The sequence below is a fragment of the Rhipicephalus sanguineus genome, chromosome 1, assembly GCF_013339695.2.
Source record: "Rhipicephalus sanguineus isolate Rsan-2018 chromosome 1, BIME_Rsan_1.4, whole genome shotgun sequence".
NCBI lineage: Eukaryota > Metazoa > Arthropoda > Arachnida > Ixodida > Ixodidae > Rhipicephalus > Rhipicephalus sanguineus.
In genome coordinates, this window is record NC_051176.1 from 267,273,513 (window position 1) to 267,296,026 (window position 22,514).

Here is a 22,514-nt window from a genome sequence, read left to right on the forward strand (position 1 = left end):
ATCTATCTATAATAATATAATAATAATAATAATAATAATAATAATAATAATAATAATAATAATAATAATAATAATAATAATAATAATAACTTGTGTATGCTGTTTGTTCCCGCGGTATGAAATCCAACATAAAGTGAAACGCGCGAATAATTTGCTCTGAAATTATTTGTAAGTCACATTTAAAATGTAGAAATGTCAGGTAAAGTGAAATCAAAGTGGACGAAATAAAGCTAGCTGCCAGTGGGAGCAGATGGCCACAAACCAGGCCCGTAGCCAAGAATTTTTTTCGGGGAGGGGGGGACACTTGCTGAAAACCTTGACTTTTTGAGAAAAACACTTATTTTTGTTACTTATTTTTGGTAAAAACACCTATTTCACCAAAATTTCGTGGGGGGCCCGGGCCCCTAGCCTCTTCCCCCCCCCCCCCCCCTACGGGCCTGCCGCAAACTCCCCATGACATCTGTCAGCTAAGTTCATGGATAAATTAGACGTAATTTTTGTCTACCGTGCTTTATGTTCCCGCCTGATGAAGTAGCGTTTTCTCTCGGAATTAAAATGTTTCTACTTCCGGCAAATTTCATGATAAGCTTTAATTTGCGGAATATTTCTTTGTTTGTTTCCTCATCAATATGGCTCATATCCACTGCGGGGGGTATTGGCCAGGACTTCGTCACCTGAACATTTAGATAACAATTTAAAGAAGACGTAGTAATTAAAAAATAAATAAATGAAACGAAAACCAGAGAGAATATGTAAAAAAAGAAATACTGCAATTTCTGTGACATTTGCAAGTAGACCAGGCAGCTGTGTTCACCTGATCAGGACAATTTTGAATGAAAGTACTATATTTTAGTGCATTTTTTATTACGTTACAAATATTTGGAAAATTGTATCTTAAAGTGGTAGACGTTTAGTAGCTTGAATAAAATTACGAACCGCATCAAAGGCATCCCTGTGGCACTACCCAGAACAGAAGCACCAAAACTGAGCACAGTTTCTGAGGCGTTCACGAGCCATGCTCAGCAAAATTTTCCTTTTCTTTCTTTGTACGTATTACAAGTCTGAACAAAAAGATGCCATTCAAAGACTGCTTGAGCTAATTCAGTACCCCAAGGCAACGCAGAAGCTACGAGAAACGGCGTAGAAAGAGGAGTCCGCGTTAGTTTGACAATCACGGTTCTCTGACATGCACCCGAGACATACGGTACACATAGCGTTCTTGCATTCCACCCATATCGGAACACGTTTGTTCAAAGCAAAGAGCTAAAATAATAATAAAACGCATCAAACACAGAGTGAATAATACGCAGAAACGAACCGTTATTCGGATCATGCAATAATGTCAGCGCGATTAGCTTCTCAATATAGGAGTGACAATCGGGAGAGGGGCGTTATACCTTCATGCTGCTAGCTTCCTTTATTGCAATCTGCTATCAAGAGCACCTGCGGCTAACACGCGCCAAGCACCTGCTGCGCTGCGCTCATCGCAGTATTCTCGAGCACAACAATAGGCACAGACCTGTCGGAACGTAGACCTTGCATTTGATTCCCCACTGAAGCATCCGTCTACTAAAAGAAAGAAAAAAAAAAGAAACGTAACTTAAGTAACCATGGCAATAAAAGAGCGCAGTTTAAAGTTTATTGCAGGCCTTTATAACACACAATGCATCCGATACACTTTTAGCGACCCAGCATAATTGGTAGCGTGAGCGTCCCTTCTGTCAAAGTGTGTCTTCTACTTTTTCTTGCGCAATCCAGAGCAGCTCAAGTTTTCAGTAAGATGCAACTACACCCATTTGTTCATCCAGCTGGACACATTTTTATTTGTTCCTTGCCTGATGCGAAGATTGAGCGTACGCGTAGAGAACGGTATCGCAAAGATTGCCTTGCCTAGACATATAGTTTCACTTTGAGGCAGGCGTCTCGCGGAACTGCTGATGACTCCGCTTGACGCTTCATACCCACGTGAATGGACCCTTGAGATACGCGCGCCGGCGTGATTCACCACCCGCTGGCTTGAAAACTTTTCGCGCACAAACTACGTCACAGCTCGTGAGGAGGGACTGGCGAGAGCGGCCAGCGTCCCGGCAAGTCTAAGAAAATAGTTCCTCATACTGCGGCGGTTTGTTTCTCAATTAGACGATACACATCATAGATTTTTTATTTACGCATAGAAAGGTTAAGTGCTATTCCACACATCTCAAGAAATAAGACAGAGTGGGCAATTTAGTTGCGAGTGTTTATCGATCATAGCGCCCCATTTTCCGCTCGCTGCAGCCGCGCGCGCGGGCTGCGCCGCGCGGATGAACACAACAGGAGCACGCGCGCGCGGAGGCGAAGGCCATTAACGCTCCGTCCGCAGTAGACACCGTGTTGGTTGGCAACTTTCTTCTCCTGTTTTTTTGTTTCCCCAGCGGCATAGATTAACCACTTCTGTTCACCATGGTGAATTCGTCAAAGATGGGATTTGTGAAGTATCTCCTCTTTGCTTTTAATGCCATATTTGTTGTAAGTATTGATTTATACTTATTTTTTAGGACTGCTTCTGTGGCAGGGCGCGTCGCAGTGATAGGAAAGGAAAGCAGGTTTTATCAGTATGTGTCTGGCCGGTGACAAGTAAGCGCGTATATGCGAGATTTGTACAGCCCGTGGTTTTCGAGTATTTGTGCGTGATTTTCGCTAGGTGCTTAGCCTTGACGCGGTTTGAAAGACTTTTCGTCGTTTCAAGTTGGTACGCACTACGGACGGCTGGCCTCCCGTTTTGGACTATCCGGTTTCCGTAGATACGCGTTGATACATGTAATTCCCAGTTTGTGCAATGTGTGGTACAGTCGTTCGTGCTTCTAAAAGCGTTAGGCCCGCAAACCTTGGGTAAATATTGATGACAGCTCCACGAGGAGGATCATGACATATTCGAAAACCTCATTAAATGGCTTCCACTTTTGCGCCTGACAGGCGTTCTTCGCATGCAAACGGCCCGTCTACCGTGTTGCTAATGTAGAAACTTAAGCTTGTGATACTTTGTCGGAAAGGGCGCTCAATGGCGCCATTGTAGGGGCGTTTTGCCTCCGTTACGGCACATCCGTCGCATGATGTGGGAAATGTCGCAATAAGTAGAAATAACGCTAGGCGCCGGTCTTGTCTTGCCACACAGGTCAGGTTTGTATAACAGTACAAAACGGAAACTGCATTTCAGCTCGAAGACATAAGGGTTTCGGCGTTCGTGAGGCGCATGCGTACTTGGTTAGCGCGTAGTACTTGCTTTCTGTTTGGCTGTCGTGGTTTCGTTCCTCGCCTTGACATTTCAGCCTGTAGTTTAATCAGTACGCTTGCTCTGAACGCTAGTATACTAAAAATGCCCAGAAATGTTATGTAGACTTTAGCTGTCCGCCTGTTATCACTCCACTTTTTAGGTTGAGCGTTTTCGATACTGCGCAAGTCTGAATCACGTGTGTGCAACCGTCCGGAACCAGCGCCGCGGCACTGGAGCTTTGAAGTGGTGCGGCTTGTCGTAATAGTCTGGCATTACGCCGCAACCGTACCAGCTCAAAGCTTGGTTGGCGCATGTAGTAGCGATACTAATTTCTGCTGAACTAGTAGAATCCACACTCAGTTTCTTAATCCTATAGCTCGCTATCGAACCTGTGTGGAATTGACTAACGTCATTCGTTGTGATGCACAATATAATGAAGACTTCTTTCTGTGCTAACACATGCTTAAAAAACTTTCTTTTTCTTTGATCTTTTTTTTCACAAGTTTTAGTTTCCTTGCACGCACACCTTAGTAAAGCTATGAAAACGATAGATTGTCGACTTTCTCTGGTCGAACTGTGGATGAGATTGGATGTTTCATCTGCAAAGTTTTGAGAGCCCTATTCGTTTCTTTGTTGGTTCATAGCTTTGCAGTTGCCTAATTAACATGCAGCCTTGTGCTTCTTTGGGTGGAAGCTACCAGGTTCTCCACCTTGCTGATTTCTGTACTATTTGACTACTCTGGAACACTATTGTGCAAGATGTGCTTGCATCTGGCGGTAGTTACTGCGTATATTTAACAAACGTAAAGTGGCCTCTGTTGTGCTTTACCTGTTTTGTACTTGTATGCTGAAATAAAATTTTCTAGTATCAACCAGACCGCACTAGAATTGTTGTCTCAGTGCACTTTAAAAGTGCTTGTTTGGGGAGTCCATGTTGACATCATGAATGATTGAAATTTAGGAACAGCTATATTGCTCTTAAGTCGCAAGAAGTTTTACATTCTTGACTATTGCTACCTTTGATTACATGCAAGCTTGAATAGCCTGAAACTTTTGTTGTTGCATGTTTTCCGTAGTTCTGACGTAGTACGCAGCTTGAACAGCAAGTATGAGACAAAATTTCAGTGTATGAAACAGCTTTTTTTTTTTAACAAGTTCTGGCTCTCCTGAACGAGAGTAAGTTTGGAAAGCACTGGCATGTAGGAACTAGTTAAATGTTAGTTTGTACTTGTTGATAACCTTTCAGAGTGCTAACTTCAATGCATATAGTATTGGGCAAAGCTTGTTTAGGCATTTTGCGTAAAAGCATTAGCACAATTTCTCCAGTTAATGTGTATTTTCTTAGGCGTACCTTAGCTGTTTATGTGCTTGCGTGATAAGCCCTCTGTTATTGTAATGTTTCTTTTGGTGTCTTGTTTAGACTTAATTCAATGTATTTTGGTAAATATACAACAGGAAGAGTGCCAGCAAATTTGTGGACCCATATCAATAAGCTTTTTTGTAGGTCCAATTGAAAAACATCAGTAGTATTGCAGGTATGAAATGCTAGCAAGAATATATACATCAGAAAAGCCTCATTCACATTGAAAAGGAATGTGATAACGGGTAGAAAAAATTGGCTGCGTATCTACGTGCTTCGCTGCAAATGTTGTCGAAAGACGATAGTCTTCTGCTGACCGTACTACATGAGTCCTAGTCTCATCCGCGGCCACCCGTGATACTGTTCCTAGGGCCACTGCCAGGTGGCATCACCATATTGTCGGCAGAGGGCTTTTTCGTGCATAGCGTCACATTTTCAGTGCAGCCTAAGAAACACTAGGGGCTTCAGAATTATGTATCTATGTATTTTCTAGTAAAGGAACACACCACCTAATACTTCAATATTGATGTTGCGCCTCAGATATGCGTAATATTTGCTTTTTGATTGACAGTGTTCACAAGTATGAACGCAGCTACCAGTTCAAGGTGGCCGGGTGTTCAGCAAGTGCTTAAACTTTGGCGGGGTGGCTGAATTGTGTGACACACAGACAGACAGACAGAAAGACTGACCAAATTTCTGCGTTCAAGTATCCCAAGAAAGACTATCATCTTTAAAATAGTCTGCATTGAGTATATTATGCATATAATCACTCGTGGCTCCAATACATGGCTCGGGTAGTAAGTTCTTGGTAAGGAATGAGTGTTATTTAATAATTCAATGTCTATCAATATTGAGTTCCAGACTCGAGCTACAACAGGCAATAATAAAACTTCATTTGGGCCTAGTTGGTACATATTCCTGTTTGTGTCGTGTCTTTTCTATGTGGACTGTCTTGTATGTTTGCGCTACTACTTTTACCTCGGGTACAACAGACTGGATTTGGCGTTTGCCATGCATATTGCGAATGGGAAGCAAAATAGTTATGTAATTAGCGTATCTCGTGCTTTGGGGTGAACAAGAGAACACTTTGGAAGGAGTAAAGTCTGACAACTTCATTCATGGTCGTTGCTATTTTTGACTGGCACAAAAGGTTAAAAGGTAGAATCTGCCTTTTATGGACAAGGGATGTTCAGGAAGCTTGTATTGCCATGAAGACAGAGGTTAACATTCTGGTGTATATCATGGTCCACATTCACCTTAAGCTGCTGGTGTATTTTGCCTGTCCAGTGGCTCTACAGCACTTGTGCTGTTTGTGGCTCACCATTCAGTGACTGTAAGCAACTCTGTTCAACTGCATGAAATTGCCTGCACATTTCACAATAGCTTTAGAAGGTGGGGCATCCTTGCCATACACTGTCACCAAATTGGTCGTGAATTTTTTGCATTGACTCTCCAAATGCAGAAGGCACATCAGTGCTCATCTGTCAGTCAACTCTGAGTTTTTGTTGTGAAGTCCTGGGTGGGTTATGCATTGCTATATCAAACAGAGTATTTGCATTCAACTAAAATGAGAGATGTACACCAACTTTGAGCCGGCCATTTGCAGCTGTTCCAAAGTTATGGCACTGATAATACAAACTTTATGAATGTCCTTTGTACTTGTATACATTTAAGCTTCACCAATGTGTTGCAGGAGCTTGTAGGGTAGTGGGAAATCTCGTGTAAGAAAATTGGTAACCACCGTGAAAGCTAACTGCTTTGTGTATCTGCGTTGTTTCGGGTGGATAGCAACCTTTATTGATAATTTTTATATGAAAACAACTTCGTACTTTTTTATCCAGCCTGCTTGTTCAATGTTTTCATGCTTCTCGCTCTGGCAGCTCTGCGGCATTGCCTTGATAGCTGTTGGCGCAGTGGTGCTGACGGCGCTAAGCCCACAAAAGCCTTTCTATGAGGGCTACTTGGGTGCACCCGTGGCCATTGTGGTCTTGGGGGTCTTCGTCTTTGTGCTTGCCTTCCTGGGATGCTGCGGTGCCATTCGGGAGAACTACCACATGATCATGGCGGTACGTACTCTGGATTTGTATGGCCTTTTTGAGGTATATAATTGTGAAACTGCATAAGGATTGAGGCACTAATGTGTAATGCTGTTCTGCACATCCAGATGAGTTTTGGTTTCTTATCACAAAACATTGTTGCTTTGCTTCTTGTATTCCCACAGTGCCAGTAGAAATTAACTATGCACACAACCTATGAGTGCTGACAGGAAGATCATTATACGATTCTAATTGCTTTCATATTTTATTTTACATATGTTTAAAATTCACTTGCCATGGTAGTTAATTGGCTATGGCGTTCTGCTGCCGAGCACAGATTCCTGGACGCAGTCACATTTCGATATAAGTGCAAGAATTTAGGTATAGGTGCTCTTTAAAAAACCCAGGTGGCCAAAAATTAACCCAGAGCCCTCCACTATGGGATCTCGTCACCCGGTGTGCAGTGTCGGGACATGAAACTCCTCGATTAGTTTAATACAAAAACTAGGTGGAGTGCCGTATCCTTTCAGAACACACTTTTACATCTTGACCTGCATAAAGTTTAAAGGGGTAATGTTTTATGAATGAGTGTGTGCCACAAAAGAACCAAAATATTGTGACAACTCTTGCTACTAAATCATGGACTTAAACGTCTTGGCTATTGTTTCAGATTTCAGTGTGGCAACTTCTGATTTCATGCTCTAATTAGTGGTCTTTGTGCATACAGATGGTCCGCTGATAACCAAGAAGTGATCAGTTTTTTTACAGCTGTAGACAGACAGCTTCTTGCAATAAATTCCTTTTCAAGTGATGTTGTTCTTATGTACATATGTATACGGAGTTTTTTTAGACACTACAGATTTTTTTATAAAAATCCTATGACAGTAAGCCCCTTGCAGTCTTCCCACATGAACTCTATGTTGAGACGGAAATCTTTGCCGCAGTTAAAATGACTGTTGCCACTAATTAACAAAAACTCATTAACTTTTCAATTATTTACTTGAAGGCAGGTGTTTATATTAGAAAGTTGTAGTGCATGCCAATTCATGGCATACCTATTTTTTTTACAAATCGTGAAAGTTGCACGCAGTTCAAGATATTCTTCATCGAAATTCAAGGGCGAAATCGAAACTCATCGCACCCGGCACGCACAAAATGCGGCGGAGCACCGGGATGACGTGTGACATGGAAGTGACGAAATTCGAATGTAGGCACACAGAAGCAGAATCTGGTCAGAAAAATCGGCATGACAAGTAGACAGCTTAATGTTTGTGTGCTATCGGCAGTGCTTATATATTTCTTTCTTAAACTATAAAGAGGCACGAATAACTATTTCGCGTGTCTGCAAGAAGCGCCGAAGTGGCAGCCCCTGAGTTTTATGTTTACCAGACAAAGGAAAGGTTGATATCGCGGTTTTCTTGTGCACAGTTCGAAAGAAACGGATAAGCACCAAACACTACGTGCTACAATAAGGCGATGCGCGGGCACAAGTGAGATGACTTGCAGCTTTTACGAAAACATACGGCCGTGGCTTGCCTTCATTCAAATTTCGTCGTGCCCTTGTGACGGGTAGTTCCGGTATGACGTAGCAGAACGGTCGTGCTTCACGTGATCTGTTTTGATTTCGCCCTTGACATTCGATGAATATCTCGAACTTTTGTGATTTGTAAAAAAAGGTATGCCTTAAATTGGTGCGCACTATAACTTTCTAATATAAACACCTGCCCTCAAGTCAATAATTAAAAAGCTAATTAACGAGCTTTTGTTAATTAGTGGTAACAGTGTCATTGTAACTGCGGCAAAGTTTTGCCGCCTCGATGTGGGGTAGGTGTGTGAAAACATGAGCCTTACTGTCGTTGGATTTTTATCAAAAATCTGTATTGTCTCAAAAAACACCCTGTATAACTGTTTTACTTCAACCTTGGAATGAACACATACCTAGTACACTGCTTTGTCTATAAAAAAAAGTGATCTTGGATGACACAGAAAAGTATAAGCAGCAGTTGTTTTAAGGCAGCATAATTTTTAAAAACTTCATCTGAAAAATTTTTGGCTTGCACCAGTCATTTGTCAAAGGTGGCACACACTATGTACCTGTAGGATGTTTAATTTTAGTGTAGTAGGTAACATTCTCACAGCATTAAAGAAAACCTTCCATATTAGTTTTTATGTACACTATGTGAATGATGTCTGAATTATCTGCAGTGGGGTGTTCTTGTTTAATATGTATTACAATATTGAATTTGACAAAAAAAAAAGCAAGAATTGCTTACTTGTCAAGTCAGTGTATACTTGTGGCAAGCAGCAGAAGCAGCAAACGATATCGATAGTGCTGTGTTGGTCTTTCAATTGTATGAGGTGTTGGTGTGTTGCTTACTGGAAGGAAAAATGCAGTAGTCAGTGAAGTATCAGTCTGGTTTTCAGTATCTGGTGTGTGCTTGATTAGCGGAAGAATGCACCCCGTTAAACCTTTCCCTAGTCTTTTTGGCCAAAAATATGAAAATTCAGATTTTTTTATTTACCCGATTGATTCTATGTATCTTGAAGCAACTCAAAACGGAACACTTTATTTGTAAGATGCATCCAAATATTTTTTTGAAAATGGGGAAGAGTTGTTGGCTTGCTGCACTGCACCATGTAGAGTGCCAGAGTCTAGTTAGTCTTTTGTGCAGAAAATCTCTTTGAAATTAAAAAAAAAAAACAAAAAAAAAGCCAGCAGTGACAAGTGAGGCTGTGAAAATGAGCCTTGGAAGTGCCCGTGTGGGTTTGTTTACATCTATCAGCTTCCACTGATGATACGTCCAGACGCTGTCCAGATGTTGTTGTCGGGAGAATCCTAATTTGAGAGTATTTGCTGCTCAGCAGTGTTGCTGCCTCACTCGGTGGAGAACTGAAATTCTTCACTGTCAGTCTGCCAAAACTTCAAAGGCAAACAAGCGCTTTCTTTTTCGTTTTTCCTGAGCGTAGCCCTTGTCAGTACACATGCACACAGAGGAGGACATAATTTTTAAATGCTGGTTGCTAGAATCAAATCGTTTCCCGACCTGAATGCATGCTTTGAATGCGTTTTTTGTTTTACTGCATCATCTCTTGAAGTCAAAGAGAACTGACAAAAATGAAATGGGGTAGGCGGACTGCGGCACTGTGCAAGTTCTTGTTTCAGCATGAATGAATGCAGCTAGTTTTTGCTTGGAGCAGTACAATCTCCTGTGGACAAGCTCGGCTAGTCTACGCTAGGGAAAGGGTTAACTGAATGTTGTCTGTGTTTCATTTAGCTTTATTGATATGCATGTGTATTGGTACTATTGATCAACCATTCTTGCTAGTACCGCTTGCATAATAGGTACTATTCTTACTTTCAGTTCAGTGTGTTGCTGACCATTATTTTGATCTGTGAACTGGGAGCTGCCATTGCTGCATATGCCTACCGATCAAAGGTAAAGTGGTAATATCTATCTTTAGCAATTTCCATGTTGATAGTCTGTATTGGCTATTTTGTCCATTTTTGTCCCTGTATTGACTTGCAGAGCAACACGTACAAAACTCCTGGATTTATGTCGCTCCCTGCGACATGCCTAGTCTTCTTGCATACAACTATGTTATACAGTCGAGCCCACATATAATGGCCCCACTTCAAACGAACGATGCCCGCGTTACCATGGAAATATACATTATCTCTATGGCGCAAAATTTTTTCGCACTTACAAGGAAAGTCTCTGAGCCCTGCCGATCGGTAACAGCGAACGGAGTCGGCGCTCTGGCGACTTCCTGGGACACCACTTTCGACCACCGATAAGCCATCGACGAGGTGCCCATAGATTCCTATTGCTAAACGCCTCCGCTGCCGTCTAGTTGTAGCTCTCCCCCACTGTTGTTTTGTTATGCACCCCTCCCTCCTCTCTCCCGCATCCCCACAGACTTCGACAGTTCGCGATTCGTTCCGCATGCATGCTGACTGAGCGTGAACGGGCCCTAAATTTTTCTGACACACGCACAGCCGGCGCAGGCTACTCTCCCAAGCAAGCTACCCGAGCTACCCTCCCTCACAGCTCCTTCGCCAGTCTCCTCCGCGACGCTGCCGCATCCAGCTTTTTTTGGCTAGAAACGAGCCCAGAGAAGTTGCACGCGTGCTTTCTTGTCTTATCACACGTGCGCGTCTTGCTCACTGTTGGTGTTCACGAAGCGTGCGGTCAGAATGACGGACGGTGGCACGAAGCGAAATGCGCTGGACATTGCTACCAAGCGAGCCATTTTGACAGAGCTCTCTCAAGGTGGGAAAAACTGCGAGTTGGTTAAAAAGTATGGCGTGTGCAAGTCAACCATATCGACGATCCTGAAAAACAAGGACAAGATCATCAGTGCCGATGCCAACTCGACTGATAGAGAGCGTTTGCGGAGGGCCACCTACGCGGACCTGGAGGACGTGCTACTGAAATGGTTCGTCAACGTGCGGGCTCGGAACATTCCGGTAAACGGTCCTATGATGCTGGCCAAAGCGAAAGACTTCGCATTCCTGTTGGACTTTCCCAACTTCTGCCCCGGAAATGGCTGGCTACATTGGTTCAAGGTGCGCCATGGCATTGTTTTCAAATCAAGAGGCGGCCTCGGCAAGCGACCAAGACGTTGCCTCGTGGTATGAAACAAATAGACACCATTTTAAGCTGTGCGGAGCGAGACGTCTATAACGCAGACAAAACTGCGTTATTCTATCAGATGCTGCAGAAAAAACTCTCGCCATGAAAGGAGACAAGTGCGCTGGCGGCAAACACAGTAAAGTGCGCGTCACAGCACTTTTGTGCACTAATATAGGTGGCAGGGACCGGTGCGTGCCATTCGTAATCGGGAAGTCGAAGAAGCGCGTTGCTTCCGGGGCTTTATGCCTATGTGTTACAGGCATAATGCGAAAGCGTGGATGACGTGCGATTTATTCGTAGTGGCTGAGCGAATTTGACCGTGACATGCACAAGCAAGGCAGGCGCGTGCTGCTCGTGATTGACAACTTCTCCGCACACCACATACAAGCCTCTCTGACGGCAGTGACCCTGCTTTTCCTGCCGCCCAACACGTCTAAAGTGCAACCGCTTGACTTGGGCATCATTCGCGCGTTTAAGAGTTATTATAGGCGTCGCGTTGTGGAGCGCTTGCTCATAGCTGTTGACCACCCTGCAGCCAACCTGCCGCTTCGGGTGACATTGTACTCATCTTTGGAGATGCTGAAGGCTTCGTGAACGGAGGTGACTGCTACATGCGTGCATAACTTTCCGCAAGGCCGGCTTCGTTGACGTCACACTCGATACCGAGCCTGAAGCTCCCAAAGAGGACCAATCCGGCGGTGATTTGTGGCAGCGCGTTGTCGACTCCGACATTGGAGAGCGGGAGATCTGCTGGGAGGACTTCATTACGGCCGATGATGATGCCGACACTGCGGAACCGTGCACGGATGAGGGCATAGTGAATGAAGTGCGTGGCAAGAGCAATTCGGAGGAATCGGATGACGACGACGACGAAACTTTGGAGCCAGCGCCCACAAGCGTGCCTGTAGCAATTGGCTACACAGTATCAGGCAGCTTGTATATGCCAAGAGCCTCAGCGAAGAACACGCTGCTGCCTTAAATAAACTCGAGACTGTACTTATCACATCTGTGCTGTTGAAACGGACGTGCATCACGGACTTTTTTGCAAAAAAATAAATTTTTCACTTTCACTTGCAACATTTTTAAAGCTGTTTCATTTACTACGAACTTCTGGATATAACGAATGGGTGCCGCGTCACACTCGGTTGGTTATAAGCGGGCTCGACTGTAAAAGATCCAAACTAGAATATACCTCCATAATCTGAAAATACTTAACTGTTGTGGTCGCACGGAGCTTTAAAACATGCGAAAGAAAAGTTCGTCTTGCTCCACCCACGCAAATGCGCCGTAAGTGGGGGTTGGTTGGTTGAAAAACTTTATTGATGTCCTGCAAGGCACGCGTCAGCGGGCGACTGTGGCGTGGGATAAAACTAACCGGAACTACGGTAGCTTTGGCGGAGCCGCGCAGCAGTGTCGTATCTTCAACCGTGGCCTCCGTGACTAGTTCTGGCTGTGCACGTTGGTGGAACAGATCGCAAAGGCCATGCTTTAACAATGCTGATGTTACCGATGACACGGCACACTGAAGATGACGTCACTGCGTTCGCTCAGCATCTCAAGAAGCCCTGTGGCTGCAGCCGCTGTTTTTTGCCAAAAAAATGCTATTTGCGTTCACTTCTGTGAACTCTTACATTGGTTTTCGAATTCAGCAGGGATCATACTATGATTACACACCCCAAAGTTTTTTTTTTTTTTTTAAGAAGTGCTTCAGCTTCCCTTTAACCAAAATAAGACCTGTCTTTAGGCTTTAACCATTAAAAATTGCACAGTAAGTATTACAACTTGCTTTTACAATCTATATCCGAAATTTAGCTTTTTTTCTCTGCGGCTTTAGTAAAATCAGTAAGAATGTCTCCTTCCATGCATTGAACAAAAAGCTGAAACTCATCAGATCAGTATGTGCAGACATGGTTCATTTCTTGGCAATAAATGAATGGTATTGTCCCTAAATGAAGTCACTTGGGTGTTTCTGGCGCATGAGTTGGTCGTCTGATACTGGATCCAAAACGCTCCATGAATTTTGTCACTGAAACCCTGCTGATCTAGAACTAGGTTAGCGACCTCCCTCGCCTTTGCCTGTATATTTGTCATCATGGGTATTTTCTCTTCTCGTCGTGCCCTGACAAACTCTGCAACATCTTTTACCACGTCACGGTGGTGTGACCTTTCTCTGGTATGGTGAATGCCATCAGAGTTACGGAACATTTTCTTAACTTATACGTATGCGCTACAGCTCTGTTGGGCTACAGCAGGACTGAGCAAAAAACGCAAAATGCACAGTGTACAAAACTGATAAAAGAACACTAGAAGGCCGGAAAAACTTTCGGTGAGAACAGCATGGTAATGGAATGCCTAATTTATACACTATCTGTGTTATACAAAAGGTAAAACACCCGTGTGCTTAGAATTAGGTCCACATTGAAGAGGCCTAGATGGTTGAACTTAATACGGAGCCCCCCACCACAGTGTGCCTTATAATCATATTGCGGTTCTGGCATGTAAATCCCCAGAATTCATTTTACACTGCTAAAAAAAGCATGCTCACTGTTCGTGTTACATTTTCTCCCCCAGCAAGTGTGGTTTTATTTGAATCACTTGAAAGTACCGTATTTTCCGGTGTATAAGACGCACCTTTTTTCCTAGATTTTCGCTGGTGCGTCTTATACAACGGTGCGTCTTATATACGCAAAAAGTCACGTGATTCTGCGAGACCAATTTGTTTATATTTAATTTGAGTATGATAAACAGAGCTCGAGAGCATTCGTAAAAAAATATATCTAATTTTGTTGTAAAAATGAAGCGGCTGCGATCTTAGACTTGCTGTTCAAGCAGCGCGGCAACCACGGAGACTACGGCCGCAGTAAAAGCCACCACTGTCGCGTGCCCCATTGTACTGTTTGAATTGTTTGTTTTTAAACGAAGAATTAAACCCACAGAACTGAGGCAATAAATAAAAAAAGAGCACCACAACGGTCCATTGTAACGTTGTAGCGCCCACAATATCAGTTACAAAAGCGAAAGTACCACTTCATTATCATCATCATCAGTTTCCGTGTGAGACGTCGCTGCAGTCCAGCAGTAGTCGCAGCTTCCGGCTTCCGGTCGCCATTTACGTTTTGTATGTGTGTGTAGATGGTATCCGACGATCGTGTGATAACCGTGCGGCGCGTTCGTTGTTTATGTGTTCTCGCCAAGTCTGGTAATGCCCTAAAGGTATGGTAGCCACCATAGTACAGGCAGTGCCAACGATGTGCTTCAAGGTGCTTACAATACTGCGTAAAAGTTACTCAGAGGCTGACGACGGCAACCCAGCGATGCTGCCAACCGAGGCGGAAGAACTTTTGACAGTGCGCCGAAGGATGTGGCTTCAAATCCAGTAGAATAAATAGTGGTTTCCTGCGCCTTAATAAAACTGCTGCTTACAGATATTCAGTGCCGTGCGTGACTACGCATTTCGCAATCAATGTACTCTGCGTGGGTCATTGTGTTTTATCATGTCGACTGAGTTAAAAATAGACGCGTCTTATACAAAGGTGCGTCTTATATATCATTTTTTCTTTCGAAAGTCGTAGAAAGTAGGGGGTGCGTCTTATACAAAGGTGCGACTTATACACCGGAAAATACGGTAGTTGCACTTTCTGCATTAGTTTTCTGTGAAATAGTATAACAATTATCTTCACATAATGACTGATGCAGTAAACCTTCTCTTTTAATTATTGTAATTTCTACATCCGTAATGGCTTTGTGAAATAAAAATTGGGCTTTTACCACAGCTGTGTTTCAAGAGGAACGTGGAAGTGTGGAGTAAGTTCAGGCTGCTGCTCGCACAGCGGCTCAGTTTACATGTAAACCTTAGTGCTAAATTGTTTTTATGTATAGGTCTTAAGAGTACTGACATAAAATTTCGAAGGCAAGGCAGCCTGCGAGATATTTGTTTAGACACACTCACACATCTACAAAATGTCAACGGTAAATATAGCGTGGAACATAGAGTAAAACCTTGTCAATACGAACTCTGTTAATTCTAAATCCTGCCTAATTCGAAGGATTTCTGTGGTCCCGTATTTTGCAAAGTAAATTTGAGTGGATAATTTGAAGCAGCGATCAGCATCAGCCCGGTTAATTAGAAAACTTTGGGTGCCGGTGTGCAAATTCCCAATTTCGCCCCAAGTCCGCGGAAACGACGGGCCTTAAGAGCCACAGGGCAATGCAATGTAGCGATACTAATGAGTGACAGGTGAAGCACCCCAGCCTCGCTGCTGCCAGTACAAAAAGAAAAAAAAAGCCCTTTCGTGGTCAGCTGAAATGTGCACCTGCGGAAAAGAAAACATGTTTCACTGCAACACAGTGGTGACACGCGGGCACTATGTTGCATGCTTCTTGCTACGTCAGCGCGCCATGATTTGCCTATTCTTTCTGGGAAAAGAAAAAATAACAAAGGACTGTCTGACTGAATTTGCGATGTATGCGAACCTCCGATCGGCGGTTGCTCCGGCAATTTGCGCATTTGCACTGCTAGCGCGATTCTTGCCTGCAACGCCTCCTTAAAACTCAGTTCAAAAACTTCAATGATCATGTAATAGTATGGAGAGCTGGGCGAGTTGGTTTGAGGACATTATTGGAAACATTTCGGCGTGCACACCGTTTGTCTCCTCGCCTTTCGTTTCAGTCTATTGTGTGCGCACCGAAATGTTTCCAATAATGTTCAATGATCATGTTTTCCAGCCAGAACACATCGTGAATTCCATCGCACTGGCCAATATTAAATTATTTATTTTACCAGAAAGAATGGCCGAATGGTCGCATCATGACGCGCTGACGTTGCGAGGAGCAGGTTGCATGCTGCCCGTGTGTCACCACTGTGTTGCAGTGAAGCACATGTTTTTCACAGGCGCACATTTCAGCTGACCACAAGACTGTCTTTTTTTTTTTTTTTTTTTTGCACTGGCAGCAGCGAGGCCCGCCATTCACCCGGGTTTGTGGCAAAATTGGGGCCGGGTATAGCTGGAAAACGTAACCCTTAGGGCCTCAATCTAGCAGGAACAGCAAATGACCACCTCTGATTACTCTCAGTAATTCAACAAAGTTCTGTGCATCCCACTTCTTTTATGTGTCGTTAATTTGAAAACCCACTTAATTCGAAGATTTTTCGGTCCCAGTGACTGAATTAAAGGGACACTAAAGGCAAATAATTTGTCAGAGTGAAAGGGGAATGTTTGAGAACGCCTAAAACATCAGTATTGTCAACAGCAGTGCTTTGCTAATTGAGAAATTAAGGTAAATGTAGGACACGATATGCACTACCAGTGGGACATTTTGGAATGAGCCTGGTGACGTCAAGAGTTCAGAGTACAATTAATCACTAGTACTCGAACTAATTGCAATAAAAAAATAACATTCCGTACGTTACAAGACGTAATAAAATGCTGCTTGTGCGTTTGTTTCATTCATGGAAAAAACTTGGCATTACCGAGGAGAATGGCGCAGGTGGTTTAAAAGTTTGTTTTCGCCGGGCTGCTCTCCGCTCGCGCAGTCGCCTTTCAGTGGTAGTTTCGTTATCGCGTATTATTGCGTGTGCTTTGCACGCTCATAAAAGTCGCTCTAGCGTAAAGTTCGACAAAATGCTGCATCCCTGTTATGTTGCCGGGTGCCTGAATGGCATGCGTCGCTTGAGCAACAGCAGCTGCAGCGAAGAAACTGACGTGACTGTCCATTGGGTGCCGCAAGTAAACCCCCACGCCGAAGAGTGGCAGAGTGCCGTGCCTCTGTGACAGCGTGCTAAACAACCAAGAAATCTGCGTGTGTTCTCGCTGCACTTTTGTGTAGAGGATTACGAACAAGATCAACCGCGATTTGAGCCAGGCTTCTAATGTGCCCTTCAGAGCAGAAACCGCAGCATCGGCTTCCGGGCAGTAAAGGGGCAACGTTGGGCAAGGCAAACTCTACGTCAGGAGGCTCTTTCCAGGCGGGTAATTTGAAGTACTCTAACGCCCTGCGCACCACTGACATGTGATTTCCTTTCAAACTAAGCATTTCGTTGGCACGAAACAAGACTACGAGGCTTCCGGAACATTATTTGAGCCATCAATGTTGACTTAACATTTGCCTTAAGTGTTCCTTTAACGAGGTTTTACTGTATTTGAAGCCAGTGATGAAGTGTACGCCGTGCAACTGAATGCAAGATGGAGCACCTCGCGACAATAACAGCAACTTGGTTTTGATGTAAACAACCAACAAACTCCTACACCGCGAGTCTGTGTTGGCTGCCATGCTCCTTGCACGTGCTTTGCGCCGCAGTTGTCAACTGTGCACATGTTGCTGTGCGCAGTGCATGGCACTGTTTTGTGTGGTCACTGGCCCAGCTGTGTTTACGGGGGAAAAAAAAAAAACACTTGGCCTTGGCTCTTTCAGCGTTCCCTGAAACTGAAACTGCGACTGGGTGTTATAAAAACATATCCAAGTAATTACCCACTGTGTACTGGAGCAACCGAGGTTTCCAGCCATGATACGAGAGTCATTAGCTATTCATTGCAGCAGAAAAAAAACTATATGCAACATTTGTCAGTGTTCTTTTCAGGTGAAACGAAATGTTAGTGTGTGGTCTAAAGTGGGGACCTTGCATCACCTGTTTAACTTGTACATTCCTTGCAATATTTAGTCATCTACTTCCTGTATGCCCAAAGCCATTGTAGATATGTACTTCATGTTTCTCAGTGTGCAATTTGTTGAGATCTTTTTGTGATGTTTACTACTTACTACAATTCAAGGGAAATTCATTAATAACATATATCATTTCAGATTGAGAGTGCCATCAGGTCGGAAGCCACAAAGTCTATCGAGCGCTACCACAACGACACTGATGTGGAGCGTCTGTGGGATGACATCCAAAGCAGCGTAAGGCTGAGTTACTTGGTGTTTCTTAGTGAATACTTTTGTTTATTTGCTTACTACTAGTCATTCATTGCCTTAGAGAGACCCCCGACGCTAAATTGCTTTTGTTATACAGTCAACGTCGATTTCTCAAACTCCCTACGAACCACGAAACAGTCTGAAAAATTGGGCTGTCCGAAAAAACATTCGTTTTTTTAGATCGCTTAAGGGGAGACACTGGTCCGAAAAAATTTTTTTTTAATTTTCAGTATTTCCAGCTGAAATTTTAATACAATATGTATCTTTCACAGCTGAAAACAAATATGCAATTAGTTTTTTGCTATCACTTTTAGATTTTTAAATATTGACTGTTACATAAACTTGCATTCTGCCCAGCCTTTTGACATCTTCCTCATAAAATATTGTTACAAATTTGACATGACAGCATTCTATGAAGGCCGGGGAGTGCAACAAAACCATAATTTTATTTTTAGCTTCATTGATACCAGAGTTATGGCCTTAACAAGTATACTCATCAGAAATCTGAAACTGTTGCTTAACTTTGTTGCTAATTAAATCCCTGTTCTAAATAAAAATATCACATTTTTTTGGTTTTCTTGCACTAATCGATGTATAAGCTTTCAAATGCTGCAAGAATTATCAAAATCCGACTGCTACATCAAAAGATACTGTGGGCAATGGCTTAGGGTGTGATGAAAAATGTTGTTTTGAGAAAACAACAAAAGAAGTTTAGGAACATGCTGAGCATTTATATTCAACAAGAAAAGGTGTGAATCTGTGTATTAACCATGTTAGAAGCCACCAGGAACGTAGTCATCATCATTCTCCTTGGTGCGCTTTCTTTTCATGGCATGCTTGAAGTTTTCAGCATGCTCATGCTTCCTCTCTGATGCCACTAGTCGTCGACTGTCCTTTTCTGAGCATCTTTCAGCGGCCACAACACTCTGCTGCAGGTGCAGCTCCTTCAATATGGCGGCATCTGCTCTCCCTTTGCCAGCGTTGAACCTTGCGACGGCTTCAGCCACAGCAGCTTCAACAGTGAAAAGGGACGCGTGCTTGTTCTTGGACACGAGCGACCAGATGACGGAGTGCAGGCTCTCATTTGGGTTCTGCGTTTTGCCTCGCTGACAACGCTCCAGCAATTTCTTGTCAGAGAGGCGCATGTAAACAGGTCGCAAGGCATCAACCACATACTCCGGCAGGTTGTTGCGATGCTTCGGAGGAGTCTCCTGCTTGGCAACAGCCCTGTTGTACTTGCACCATGACTTTTCACCAGTTGGGCAGTGAGAGTGCTGAGGGCTTGCATCAGTAGATGCTACGTGATAAAAGGTTGCCCGGACAGCATTATGCATGGCCTCTGTTTCCTTGGTTACTTTGTAAAGCTCATCCATAATATGAAGTGAGCTTCGTGACCAGCTCGCCTGTCAGTTTGCCCTTGCCGCCAAGGCTTGGCTTTCCTTCGGCTCTTTGTTGTTGCAGGAGGTTTCGAAGAGCTGTGCCCATGCGCTTATGCACATGGTTGATACAGTCCTCTTTTTCTATTGGCACGAAGCCATATACCTGTGCCTCCTGCAGACTGTTGAAGGCCCGGCTGTCTCCATCACACAACATGGTTGTGTAGCGGAGCCCATGTCTCTCCAATGAGCGGCCAAATAAAATTTGTGCTGCTTCCACCTCCATTTGTCCTGGCTTACTGGAGGTATTCTTTTGGCAAGTGTGGCCAGCTAGCCACTCGGCATACCTTGGGTTGTCCTCCTTCGGCCCTAGCTGGCAGCCCAAACAGAAGTTTGACAGGACGACGAAGTCGAGCACATAACCCGTGAATAGTTCAATCACGGTCCCTACACAAATATGGGATGAGTGGCCCCTGGTCAGCCAAGTCCCATCAAAGGAAACCGCGATGTTACCAGGATTTCCAAAGTTAAGTTCGGAATACACAGTTTTCACGGTGCTCGCGCAGTCCTCAATAACGCGCGCGGCAGCCTTCTGCGCAGCAGGGTTCATTTTCAATTTCACATAATCCTGGTATGTCTTGGTATGTAGGCCTCTCCGTGAAATATTTAGGGCGGAAAAAATATCATTCAGCGCAGTTTGTCCGTTTCCTGTGCTCATTGCCGCGCGAACCGCGAGCACGTTAATTTCAAAAGGGCCGTGCGCTGCGTCCCCCCCTGCTCTCGGCGAGCTCCATACGGTCTTCAGTTTGCCGCACTCGTCACATGTCAGAACAAGTTTCGCGGCGGTGCCATATTCGCGGTCTTCTTATGAGATTCTGCCAGGCCCGCCACACACACCGCACTTCATACACTGAAGAAGTTCGTTCACCAACTCTAAGCTAACGACGGTGAACGGCGTACCAGACGTTGCGGCTCCATCCGAGTCTTGGAAAAAAGACCGCTTGCGTTGTGTGGCAGACTTCGATGAAAGGTCTTGCAGAACATCACTCGCACGACACTCGAGGGCCACTTTTTCAGCGTCGGAAACCAGGGGAGTGTCGACGCGCACAGCTTTCGTCTGATCATGGGACGCGGCTATTGCGTCCGCGATCGCGGGTGCCGCGGCGGTGATAGCGCTGGCACAGCCTGCTTCGGCCGAGTTCTCGGCGGCAGAAGGTCTCACTGGTGATAAGGTGCGGGCTCTCGGACGCCGTTTTCGCCTTTTTCCGAACGCATGAGCACTCCGGAACTTCCGATGACTGCCTGCCATTGCACCGAATTCACAGCCGTTGTTAGGCCTCTACGCAAAATGGCGGCTTGCACGCCGCGGTCTAGCAGACGAATCCCTTCGCGTCCAATGGGAAACCGGGAACTGCTCCACGTGACAAAAACGCACCAATGATGTGCGAGTATTTGGTTTTTCTTTATGCATGATAGCTGCGTTGTTGCTAGACGAAAAACGTTCTTCTGCTAGGAACAGATAATAGAAAAATGCGTCTTTAAAATGAGACCAAAATGGCCGCGCTACTTGGCGCGGTTCTCGCGCACTGCGGCGTTGAATACGACCGTTTTTGAGGTGGTTTCGGAAGCGAAAATGGTCATCAAACTGACTTTGCGGCCCAATAACTCGACAAATACGCATTACAGGGCTATAGTATTTTAGGAGCAGCTTCCTCAGAACTTAATGATTATGAAAAAAAATACTTCAAAAAAACCGGTTTTTCAGAAAATTTTCGGCCTCCCATACCCGTGTCTCCCCTTAAGTGGTCAAATCGCTACAGCGACAGCAGAAATAGCTCTGAAGGCATGTCAGTACACACGTCATGCATTTCAGTGCTCGCAAGGCTATCTATCTGTCTGTCTATCTATCTATCTATCTATCTATCTATCTATCTATCTATCTATCTATCTATCTATCTATCTATCTATCGATCCATCGATCAATCCATCCATCCATCCATCCATCCATCCATCCATCCGCCCGCCTACGTCTGGGTGCTCCCATGATTGTCTCATTAACTTGGTGTAGACCAAAATTGGCATGGGAGGGTAAGAGATTTTGACGAATATGACTGTCGGGTCATGACATGAAAAACGTGAAAATCCTGTCTAGTACGTCGTCAAACCCTTTCCTCCAGACACGTGTGGCACATATTATTTACCACGGGTCGTGGTGTACGGGTATGCGCCACAGGTGATTGACAGTTTATATCTACCCAGGAACGGCAAGAGCAGACATTGGTAATTTAAATGCAAGAGCGTTAAGAAAAACAGGCATCAGCAGCATTGACCCGATGAATGGAAAGAATAAAAATTAGGATCCCAGTAGGAATCGAACCCAAGCATTCTGCGTGACAATCAGGTGTTCTACCACAGAGCCATGCCAGGTCTATAAACTGGTTTGGAAAAACTGCCTATGCAGGCGGAATGTTGGTGCAACGTCAATTGTGGTTGTGGTGCTGGCTATCTAATTTTACAAGAAAGCAATAAACAGCGCATATGTACTCGTACGATATTGACGTCATATCAGATTAACGTCTGTGGTTCCAGTGTTGGATCCACTTTTATCCCAGGTGAAAATGATTCCCATTCCCAGCTGGGTTATGAAACCTGGAAATCTTTTCAGGCTGGAAAATTTCCCAGCTAGAAATGGGAAAATTTCCAGCCTGGAAAAATTTCCAGGTTCCATAACCCAGCTGGGAATGCAAATATTTCCAGTTGGGAATGGAAATATTTCCAGAAAATATTTCCAGCAGGAAATGGCAAAATTTCTAGTTGGAATCCTTCATTCCCAGCTGGAAATGGAAGAGTTTCCAGATTTGACCTCGCGGCTATCGCATGCGTCTTAGCATGGTTCCTACAGGACCTGTTCGTCCAGTGAACTGCACGCAGTCAAAGAACATGGTG

The 22,514-nt window shown here is 44.3% G+C and overlaps 1 protein-coding gene across 1 annotated transcript in view; it reads left to right on the forward strand.

Moving 5' to 3' along the window:
* Nucleotides 1-2,269: 2,269 nt before the first annotated feature.
* The window catches only part of LOC119378915 (23 kDa integral membrane protein), a 49,727-nt gene continuing 29,482 nt past the window's right edge, over nt 2,270-22,514 (forward strand). Inside the window, exons 1-4 of the mRNA XM_037647988.2 lie at nt 2,270-2,508; nt 6,494-6,679; nt 10,012-10,086; nt 18,082-18,177. Of these exons, the coding sequence (XP_037503916.1) occupies nt 2,443-2,508; nt 6,494-6,679; nt 10,012-10,086; nt 18,082-18,177 (423 nt within the window). The 5' untranslated portion in view covers nt 2,270-2,442. The remainder of the gene's footprint in view (nt 2,509-6,493; nt 6,680-10,011; nt 10,087-18,081; nt 18,178-22,514) is intronic.